The sequence below is a fragment of the Poromitra crassiceps genome, assembly GCF_964638095.1.
Source record: "Poromitra crassiceps genome assembly, chromosome: 27".
In the NCBI taxonomy this organism is placed as follows: domain Eukaryota; kingdom Metazoa; phylum Chordata; class Actinopteri; order Beryciformes; family Melamphaidae; genus Poromitra; species Poromitra crassiceps.
The window spans coordinates 17,490,947-17,502,821 of NC_139650.1; the positions used below are offsets into that span (position 1 = coordinate 17,490,947).

At 43.5% G+C, this 11,875-nt stretch overlaps 1 protein-coding gene across 1 annotated transcript in view; it reads right to left on the reverse strand.

Annotated features, from left to right (window-relative positions):
- Nucleotides 1-8,352: 8,352 nt before the first annotated feature.
- The window catches only part of igsf21a (immunoglobin superfamily, member 21a), a gene marked incomplete at its 5' end in the record, with an annotated part of 443,028 nt that continues 439,505 nt past the window's right edge, over nt 8,353-11,875 (reverse strand). The window contains one exon of the mRNA XM_083661710.1: nt 8,353-8,586. Coding sequence (XP_083517836.1) covers nt 8,510-8,586 — 77 coding nt within the window. The 3' untranslated portion in view covers nt 8,353-8,509. The remainder of the gene's footprint in view (nt 8,587-11,875) is intronic.

An 11,875-nucleotide genomic window follows, 5' to 3' on the forward strand; every position in this document is an offset into this window, starting at 1 on the left:
GTCACTGCTGTCACGGGCTGTCATTTGGGCTGCTGATAACATGGTTGAGCGAGGCTGCGGTCAACAACCCAACAAAGAGTGTATTTTAGCAGCACTGTGGCGAGCATTTTGGTGTGTCACGCGGAGAAGACAGAAAGGCGTGTCGGCGTGTCCTGGCTGACATGGACACTGTTTGGTCATCTGATAGCACAGCCTGCAGACGACGGAGAGGAAACTCGATTCTGCCGGCTTGGTTAAGTCGTGAATAATTCACCGGTAGGCCTGGAGGGCCAGAGCTCCTTATCCTCAACAGCGCTCCCATCTCAGGTGGGATATTCACCAGCGCTCCCATCTCAGGTGGGATATTCACACTTATCCTCACCAGCGCACTGTTGAGCAAAATGATGATCAGCCATGCGTGTTGTTGTGTGGGGGCACATTCACCTCGTCGTCTCCCTTAGTGGCATCCACCATGAGAAGTGTGCAACATGCATTTCACCAGGAGCAGAAGGCACAAAGAACATTTTAACAACCTTGGTTTTCCTTTCTACTAACTATAGGTAGATGAGTGGAGGGGTAGCAAGGTGAGTGAGGCATGGTCTACAGAGAGGGGTAAGGCGAGTGAGGCATGGTGTACAGAACGGGACGTAGTCTGTCCATTCAACCAAAATAATATCTAGTTTCACTTTTTGTGACTACCGTAAATTCCGGACTATAAGCCGCGGCTTTTTTCCCGTTTTTTGGCCCCTGCGGCTTATATAACGGTGCGTCTTATCTATGGATTTTTTCAGAAAATTTTTTTCAAATACAAATAAAATCTCTCTTTTTTAGCACTCTTTCTACCTATAAATCCACTTCTGTTTTAATTTCCTCTGTTGCCCTCTTTTCACCACACCGCGGACACTGTGTGCACTGTCGAAATAAACAAAGGTGTTGTGTTATGTTGTTTTGTTGAAATGTTATGGTAATACGGTAAATGGGAGCTTCCTCAAACAGCCAACAATCCCCTCTGTGCGTGAACCCTTACATATGGTAATTACGGTAAGCAAAGTTCATCAGCCCGGAACACAACACGACTAGCAGTCTGTCTCTCACTTACGATGGGGAAGGTACGAAGAAATTCACACGACGCAGCATTCAAGCTGAAAGCAGTCGAACTCGCACTAAAAGAGGGAAATAGAGCAGCCGCGCGTACTCTGGGCATAAATGAATCGATGGTGAGACGTTGGAAAAAGCAGCAGGAGGAACTTTCTCAGTGTAAGAAAACTAAAAAGTCCTTCAGAGGCCACAAAAGCAGATGGCCGGAGCTTGAAGATTTCCTTGAGGACTGGGTGTTGACCCAGCGAGCAGACGGCCGAGGCGTTTCCACGGTGCAGATCCGACTGAAGGCAAAAACAGTAGCCACCGAGATGAAAATTGAACATTTCAGAGGTGGGCCATCTTGGTGCTTTCGTTTCATGAGACGAAAGGGACTGTCTGTCCGGGCGCGGACGACTGTGTGCCAACAACTCCCTCCCGACTACCAGGAGAAAATCGCAAACTTCGGCGAATACACACAAAGGAAGATCAAGGATCATTCCATCGAACCGGAGCAGATCATAAACATGGATGAAGTGCCCTTGACGTTCGACCTGCCACTCACTCGCACTGTGAACAAAAAAGGTGAATCGTCGATCACGTTAAGAACCACAGGTCACGAGAGAACCAACTTCACTTGTGTTCTAGGCTGCACAGCATCTGGAGCGAAGCTGCCGCCAATGGTGATTTTCAAGCGGATTACGATGCCGAAAGAGAAAATGCCCACTGGTATCTGCGTCAAAGTCAACAAGAAAGGGTGGATGATGGAAAGTGTCATGAAGGAGTGGTTGTCTCAGTGCTACGTCCAGCGCCCTGGAGGATACTTTCACCAAAAGAAAGCGTTGCTCGTCCTGGACAGCATGAGGGCTCATATCACCGATTCGGTCAAAGCAGCCATCAAGAAAACAAACAGCATTCCAGCTGTGATACCTGGGGGCACGACCAAGCATCTCCAGCCACTCGACATCAGTGTCAATCGCGCATTTAAAGTGGCGCTGCGCATCGAGTGGGAGACGTGGATGACGAGCGGGGACAAGTCATTCACAAAAACAGGGCGAATGAGGAAGGCAACTTTCGCACAAGTTTGCCAGTGGGTCCTGACAGCGTGGAGGAGTGTTAAGACATCCACGATCACCAACGGGTTCCGAAAGGCTGGACTGCTGCGTGACGAAGAGGAGGACGCCGCCACAGCTGAGGGCCTTCAGAGGCTGTTCGAGTCGGACAGTGACGAAGAGGAGTTCGTTGGTTTTGAGAGCGACAACGAAGGAGAGAGAGGAGTGGTTGACGAAGCCACCCTGAACCTGTTCGTTTCCGACACTGAAGTTGAGGACTTTGCTGGTTTCAGTACGGAGGAAGAAGAGGAAGACGAGGAAGACGAGGATTAGTGACTTTACTTTGACTCTGTTTACAGCCGTTTGCTGCACCTTCATCTAAAAGATGAAGAGAAGGATTACCTGGTTTTGTTGGCAGCACCTTATCCTTTTGAGGATTGTTTTTTGTTTTCCAGTTATTTACTGCACCTTAACCTTTTGAGAATTGTTTTATTGTTTTTACAGCACTTTATCCTTTTGAGGATTGTTTTATTATTATTATTATTGTTTTATTTTTTATAGCTACGGTATTTATTTTGTTGAAATGTGAATAAATGGGAGCTTCTTATAGCCTATAGCCTACCCTACCGTAATGCTTGTTTTGTTGAAAATAAATGGGAGCTTCCCCAAACAGCGATCTCTTTCCCGACATTCCTCTCTGTGCAGAACCCTTTCATATGGTAATTAAACATCAAAACACCCGCGGCTTATAGTCCGGTGCGGCTTATAGAAGAAAAAAATAGTCAATTTTGGTGCTGCGGCTTATAGACCGGTGCGTCTTATAGTCCGGAATTTACGGTATCTTGTTTTGGGAGTCATTATTTGGTGAAGGAAATATAAGAGAGTAACTAATAAGGTGGGACTTGAATCCTGCCTCCTCACAAAGAATAAAACATGGCAGTATCCACTTAACGTCGCTTTAGCAAAGAAAAATGACCACAGAAGGGAATGATGATGAAATATGACATGGTTAAAATATGAAGCCTATAGACGGTTTTCACCAGCTGCAACCCCACAGCACTTCCTTTTTCTCAGCTTCTTCTTCTGTGTTTTATGGCGGTTGGCATCCTTAAATGTTGCATTACCACCACCTGAATTGTATCAGCTTCACAGTGCTAACTATTGACAGTGTCCACTTTCTCAGCTATTCAGGGGAAAACACTGACATAGCCTACTTCTATTTCTATTTTTTATTTTTGCTATGTAAACGTTTAAATGTAAAGATAGGCCTATGCGTGCAATAACGTACTGATAGTCAGCTTACTCTGTAACATGTAGCTTATTAGCCTCTCAGGCATCTTTTTTTTCCCATGATGGCGAAGGCATGACCCGCCCCTCTCTGCCTCTAATTGGCTGACTGCACTCGGCTGCTCTCGCCTGCTTCCCAGGCGAGCCAGAAGTCATCTCAAACGAGCCATTATAGCCTATACTTTCATTCAATGTCACGATGCTGCGGGGGGAAGTAGGCTACTTCATAGCTTAATTACGAAAATAGTGTCCACTGTTTATCTCCCTTTCTGATGCAGCATGTTGAAGAAATAAATGTTCAGTTTGAACAACACCTATTCTGGTCATTATAGAGCATTAGATCGCTTCCACTACCAGGGCCGCCCAGAGAGATGGCAGTGCCCCTGGCCTGGAAGGGTCCAGCCACTATGCCCTCCCCCGCACGCGCTTTACTCATATCAACGCTGCAGCTTTCAGAGCTGACTGAAAAAAGTTTGTTAACAGATTATTATTTGGGCCTAAAGCCCTTGCCTGCTCCCCCTTTTTTTTGCCTTGCGATTTTGGCATCCTGACTTTTGTTTTGCTCCTGGCATTTTGCTATCACCGGTCTTGTTTTATATCACCTGTCTGTGTTGTGTGTTACACCATAAATGGTCCCTCTAGCTGCTGCTGCCCCAAGCAAAATGGCCCACCCCAAGCCTGCCTTGTTGTTCTTCTTCTTCTTCTGTGTGGTGATGTCACAGAATACTATCAATAAACCACTGGTCTACTTGTTGCTGTGAGTTTTGTATTGTTGTGCTAACATTCTGGTATCATCATCAACCTGTATTTAAACAGGCAAGTTAATTAAGAACAAATTCTTATTTTCAATAATGGCCTGGTGATAAACATGGCCCTGGAACCATTCTGCCTATGTTTGAATCTGGTTTTCTATTTTGACACTTATGAGCACTCTGTGCAGACTCAGAGTAGTTAACTGTTTCTTTAATGATTAATACATGTCAGTTCGTGAATATATTAGTTAATCATTAGATAGTTGCTGATTAGTCGGTCAATTCCTGAATAGAGTGGTTAATGATTAGTAAATGTGAAAATAATAATATTAATAATTGAAAACAAAATATAAAAAAAAAATATATATACCCCCCCCCCCCCCCCCCTCTCTCTCCTCTCTCCTGCCTTGTCCTCTCTCTTCTCTCTCTCCTGCCTTGTCCTCTCTCACCCCCCACAATGGATCTCTAGGCAGTTTTGTTATGGCTTTCCCCAACAAACGACTCGAAAAGGTTTTATTGTCCTTAATAAACAGATCACTATTCAAAACTTGACAAAACTGAACTAAACCAAACACATACAGTAGGCTAAGCCCCTGCAAATGGGTCCAGTTACAGTATGTAGGCAGCAGTCCTGGTGCCTTCCCCTGTCAGAAGGATGCAGCCCCTCCTATGCAGAGACAAACATCATTAGTTTTCAATTAACCACACAACACAACTATTATTACATTGACTTTCCCATACGTCATCATTTATAATGACTCCAAGTAGTTTAACCCCTCAAAAATTGGTTTTACAGTTTTTCACAAAAGACTTGCTCCTGGCCAATCCCAGTGCTTGACTGCTGCGTAGGCGGGCACAGGGCGTGGTTATTGCGTAACCTATGTGCGAATAGAAATCACGCCTCCGGGACAACAATGCTTCCTACCCAGCGTGTGCATGTCTTTCCGACAGGGGTGGTTGTTATGGCAACTATCAACAACAACAACTACTACTAACTACTACAAGACATAAAGACCGAAATAGGCTACCTTGTTAATGTGTCTGTTGGAGACACGGCCTAACGTTAACATTTAATATGAGCCGAGGGACTTTGCGGCCATCTTGGAATTTTGGTCAAATCTGACTTCCCTCCACATCTGAAAATAAATCTTATTGTATTCCCTCACTATGTGTCAAATGTCACGTTTCTTTCATAAAGTGCACAATTATTATTGCTTATCCGCTCTACTATCAGAGTCCTGGAATCGAGTACGACACTGGTACATACTGTCATCTTGTGGACATCCGTACCACACGCGCACACACACACACACACACACACACACACGCAGAGTCATGATGCTGATGCCAATTTCTACCGGCAGGATAATTAAGTCATTAAAAGTCAATTTGCACTTTTTCTAATGCCTTCAGAGATGTGGATGGACCTGTTTTCTGTCTTGAATGCAAATGAAAAGATAAAAGAACAAAGGAGGACTGAAGCATGTCTTGAATCAATTGAAATGATGGCAGAGTTATAGTGGTAGTTTTCCCTGCTTCCCTCACTGCAGAAAATTAATTCATAGTGCAGATGACTGCCTGTTAATATTTGGTGCTATGCAGCTCTCATCTTCAGGAATGGCAAGAATGCAGGAATGGCTTGTACTTTGGCATGGTCTTATCTTCAGAATGCAGGAATGGCTTGTACTTTGGCATGGTCTTATCTTCAGAGTGCAGGGATGGCTTGTACTTTGGCATGGTCTCATCTTCAGAATGCAGGAATGGCTTGTACTTAGGCATGGTTTCATCTTCAGAATGCAGGAATGGCTTGTACTTTGGCATGGTTTCATCTTCAGAATGCAGGAATGGCTTGTACTTTGGCATGGTCTCATCTTCAGAATGCAGGAATGGCTTGTACTTTGGCATGGTCTCATCTTCAGAATGCAGGAATGGCTTGTACTTAGGCATGGTTTCATCTTCAGAATGCAGGAATGGCTTGTACTTTGGCATGGTCTCATCTTCAGAATGCAGGAATGGCTTGTACTTTGGCATGGTCTCATCTTCAGAATGCAGGAATGGCTTGTACTTTGGCATGGTCTCATCTTCAGAATGCAGGAATGGCTTGTACTTTGGCATGGTCTCATCCTCAGAATGCAGGAATGGCTTGTACTTTGGCATGGTTTCATCTTCAGAATGCAGGAATCGGTTGTACTTGGCAAGGTGAACCAAACAGATGGATCGTCTCTGTGCTACTAAGCTTAAAAAAAAATCCCCTCTTACCTCCCACCTGGTTTAAAACCATAATCCTTTAATACATGTTGCATCCTTAAAATAGCTTAAATTGCCGTTCTTGTGAAGTAAAATAAAAAAATGCAGGATTACTCTGCATTAAGCTACCCATCCCTGTGTAAGAGAATGAAAGGGTTAACAGCAAAGTCAAAAATACAGTGTTAACTGAAAGGAAGCATGTAATTGAGCCGGTATAAAATATCCCCATAATATGGTCGTGCCTGTAATCAAATGGGATTGTAATCAATTCCAATTCTAGTGTGCAAGAGTAGATCTCCTCTCCCGTGTGTAAAAGAGGACAGAACATGTCAAGTCAAACATCAGTGTCGTTACGTCAGAAGTAAAGTCCAGGCTTGTCGTTTGATCATCTCTCCATTTTAATACAGGTGATATGAAACAAATGAAACAACCCTGTTTACACACACTGCCTCAGGTGAGCACCTCCCTGGAATGGCGGCTAAAATGAGCCTACTAGTAAATGTGTGGGTAAGAGTTACGTATTGTTCACAATGTAGGTCACTTAAGATAGTATGTAACAAGTAAAGAACAGGAGCACAGGCCGGTGACAGTGAGCTGCAGCGCTGTCAGCTGCAACGCACGCAAAGGAGAAAGAATCGGCAAACGTCACATGCACAACAACCCCAAAACAACAGACAATATGTTAGATTTTTCCCCCTCTGTCCTTGAAGACCTGCCATATAGAGAGCCAAAGTGAACGTCACTTCCTGCTTCAGCAGCACTGTACCAGAGATTTCCATCCGCCATTTATTTTCCCATAGATGTTTCGTAAAATGCTTATAAAAATAGTTTTACTCGTTCAAACCAAACGGTTCAGATATATTTGGAATCGGAAGAGACCACAGAACATTTCACTCGGACCAAAACGTTCGCAATTAAATCCGCAACTTTTTTACGTTCTGGTCCGAAGTGAAATGTTAGGCGGTCTCTCCTGTTTCTAAATATATCTGAACCGTTTGGTTTGAACAAGTGAAACTATTTTTATAAACATTTTACGAAATGTCTGTGGGGAAAATAAATGGCGGATGAAAATCTCTGGTACGGTGCTGAAGCAGGAAGTGCCGTTCACTTTGGCTCTCTATACTGTAGATGTAAAAAGCCTGAATGAGAAATAAAAAAAGGGCTGTTAATTGGTCTGTCCTTTCAGCCAAGGAATAGCTCTGGAAACAGTGTTTTGGATGAAAATACAAACAAACGGCAAACTGTAAACCCCAACCACCTCAGCAACCATCCCTGACCTTAACCCATATAACCTCTTTAATTATCTTCAATATTTACACTGATGTACACAAAATACACTCAAAAAGGAGATTTTTTTTCTCAGTTTCTCAATGCATTTAAATCCTCTTGTACATTCCGAGCCATCAAGAGGAAAAAAAGAAGGGGAATAAAGAGAAAGAAAAACTTGTATATTAATAAAAGGAGAGAATGTTCTCTTGGAGCATTTGTGTTTGTTCCCCGAGCTTTTCTCAGCTTGATCATCGGGTGTGTCCCGGGACATGTGACAGGAGGGTGCGGTCATTAGGGTGGTGCAGCCTACATCGGGTGTGTCCCGGGACATGTGACAGGAGGGTGCGGTCAATAGGGTGGTGCAGCCTAAGCCAGTTCCACATTTCACATTTCAGTCAACACCAATGACATTTCCAAATAAAATCCAAAATGTTTTTTTTCTTTTCCTTTTCAAATCAACTGATTTTATTGAGCAACAGGCCTTTTCAAATCAACTGATTTTTATTGAACAACAGGCAGACGTGGGACAAAAAAACAGAACGAGGTGCGACTGGGCAGGGCTAATATAGGAGGTGGTTACTCTCATGTTCGTCATGTTGTTCTTTTGATATCATTATCTTGGTTATTATTTCGTTACAAAAACAGTGGAGCGCCATCGTGTGGTGGCACTGTTTCCTGATAGACTGACGCATGGAGGGTCTGTTGATGACTGGAGAAGGCTTGCAGGATTGCGGAGTGTGTATGTGTGTGTCTCTGTGTGTGTGTGCCTGTATGTGACTGATGTGTAAGAAGGGCAAGTATGTGTGTGTGTATGTGTGTGTGTGAGAGTGTCTCGGATGAGAGGTTTCACGTCAGTTCCACTGTCACTGTGAGGACGAGCGCCATCCACGTTAGTCCGAGCACGTCCACGCCAGAGGCTCCATCTACAAACACCACAGAAAAAGTCACGGTCAGAAAGACACAACCCACCAGTTTTCTATTCCCCGTTTTAGAGGCAATATAACTTAAAGACCCTCTAATGTCATGTTATATATAAAATACTCTACTTTCTACTTTGGATAATAATTTAGTCTGAAATGGTTTTTCCACAAAAAGGATAAATTATCTTGTTAAAATCCTTAAAATAAAATGACTTCCCCTCCTTCTGCCTCCTTAAAAATTCCAAAGCAATCAATCACGTATTTGTGATGTCACGAATCATGCTCGTTGAAAATCGCCTTTTCAATGAGCTCAGAGAAGCTTTCTACACTTTAAGCAGAAGAATAAGAAAACAGCATTTTAGTGTCAAACTCTGCACAAACATTCTGCACAGTGAAGCTGAAACATCCAACTGTAGGAACAAGAAGATTTTTTTTTTTTTTACTTTACTAGTTTAGGGGGTCTTTAATAACTTTCTGGTTCTTCAGTGTTTTTTTATGGTCTGGATAACACCAAAGAACCTTTCATGTCCTCACATGGTTCTTTAGAAGTTCATGGCCAGTTTTTCATCACCTTGTGATTCATGCCAGATCACCATCACACGACAAATCCCTCAGTTGGTACGCTCCAATCTATTGGTTGGAATCTGAACCATCAGTGGTTCACACCAATCAGCGTCCAGAGGCAGCTATAGGGGCGGGCTTTAGTGTGACACCAGCGAGAAGCGCGCTTGTGATAGACCTGATAGACAGGTATTTTTCATGCCAGGTATTTTTTTTTAAAGTGTCCGCCCTTTGAAATGGTTTCCCGAGCGACTCGTTCCCACATGGTTATGTGAAAACAAACCATCTGGCATAATGAGCTCAACCACAACATCATGTCAGCTCCGCTTCCCTTCTGCTGTGTTGGGGAAATTACTATTAAACTAGTTTATCAAACTACTAGCTGCATGATGTGGAAAATTGAAGTTCCATTGGCATTTCCTAATCAATAAGCTATAATTGCATACACATAATTAATGCTATGAGTTATTAGTCATAAGACATCTCACACATGCAGAAATGGAGACGCACACACATAGGAGATTTCTTCACCCTCTGCTCCACAGCACATGGAGGTCAAAACAAACTTTCACCCACTGCATGAGGTTGACCTTGCTGATACAGACAGGCAGCCCTGTAGGCTCCAAGTCAAGTCATCACCCCTCCTCTCTCTGTTTCTCTCTGCCTTCCTTTGCCTATAAAGGACATGTCGAATTGTGACATCGCCACTGAATATTTCGGACTCTGTATGACATATCAATTATGTGTACATTGAGGATTCAGTCCTCCTCTAATGCAGTTTAGAGGAGAATGTTATGGCTTTAAATATACTTTTATAAGACACTTCCTGGACTCTTGGTTTCATTCAATTTGGTTTATATAAGCTGTTATAATTATTATATAGCGGATGAGGAGTAGTGAAATTCCATTCTACAACACTGCATCACAATAGAAAGTAGTCAAACTCCCATCTTCACTACTCTAAATTGTTTTAGCTTGCCAAACTATCAAAAAGTAGATCACCTACATCCAAACTACATCACGATAAATGTCATATTGTTACATGGAGGTACAACTGAACTGACACTGAGTAGCTGTTTGATTTATGGACTAGGGCAGGCCAATCCTCACTTAGGCAGCCCGGGAATGTGTTTTAAGGAGAGGATGGGGAGGACGTCCGTCATCCGGGTAGTGTAGCGGTAGATTCCCTTGCCTACCAACACGAGGTTCGCAGGTTCGCGCCCCCGTGTTACATCGGGCGTCCATACAGGCACGATTGGCTGTGTCTGCGGGTGGGAAGCCGGACTAGGGGTATGTGTCCTGGTCACTGCACTAGCGCCTCCTCTGGTCGGTCGGGGCGCCTGTTCGGTGGCTCTCCCCAGATGGGCAGAGGGTGGGGCAGCGACCGGGGGAGCAGGGAGGAAAATGGGGGAATAATAATAAAAAAAAGAAAAAGAAGGAGAGAATAGGGAGCAATTGTTGATGTGCAAATCAGGAAAATGCACAATTTCTACATAAATTCATAGTCGTCTATTTGATCGCAAACATCTTGGTCGCAAAACCACAGGTGATTTTAATGGAATAGCAGGTGATTCTCATTCAATCACAACTGTGGCCAGTGAGCTGTGGCATTGTGTCATGATGCCAACACTATGAATATTGTAATTAACTACCCCTAAACTCTGTGACCCTAGTTCACTACTGAAAAAGCTACTGAGATTTGAATGTAGTTTAAACTACCACCCAACTACTGCAAATTAGTAGATAAACTAGTCATTGAACTACATGTAGTCAACAACTGCCCCAACACCGCCATCTGCAGTCATGGATGCGAGTCATCCACTCATCCATTCGCCTTTCAACTGTTTGCTTAGAACCTGGCTCCTCTCTGCCAGCCGGGATCAGACTGATAGAGCCTCTTCACATGACGCTTCATCACTGCAGATGACTACCTGACCATGACTTCCCATTTCTCTTTGTGGCTACGGTCATATTTATAATATTTATTTATCTATTTGGCCGTCTGCCAGTCTCTGGCCCCTCCCTGACCTGCTCCATGTTCCAAAATGAGCTTTTCTCTTCTCTGTGCTTTTAAAGGGCAGACCAAACATGGCCTCCTCTCATACTCGAGCGGGAGTGGGAGGCCAGCTGGCAAAAGATAATCTGCAATCTGTCCAGTCAAACTGACCTTATAAAAATGATTTCTACTAATAGTGACTTGTTGAATCTAAAGTCCCCTTTTCAATAAGGCTTATATCTATTGAGATTTTTATCAGCTCTAATCCTGTCTGGGCCAAGATGCTGCTGCTGCCCTCAGTGAAGCTACACCCCCAAAACTTCTTAAGATGCTGCTGCTGTCCTCAGTGAAGCTACACCCCCAAAACTTCTTAACACATTCACTGCCAGCCTTTTTTTTTTTTTTACTGTAGGTAGGTTCTGCCAGAGGTTTTTTTTGAGGATTCTGGCTCATTTTACAAGAGCCGAGGATTATTTTCTGCTTGGACTTTGTGAACACAAAGTTCACAAAAGTACTAATAGAATGTGTGCTTTCTCTGTCTAAAAGAGTTAGTTTGTAGAGTTAGTAGTTATGTAGATATTAGCCGTTGAGTTTCAGCGTCTGAGAGTGAAAGCTGAGATAATCGCAGTTTTGTGAAATTCAATCAAACAGGCAGAACAGTCACTTTAACCATTTATTTTTGGCATCAGTGAGAGATCAGACATCTAAACAATATAGTTCTGAACGCCCTCTCCT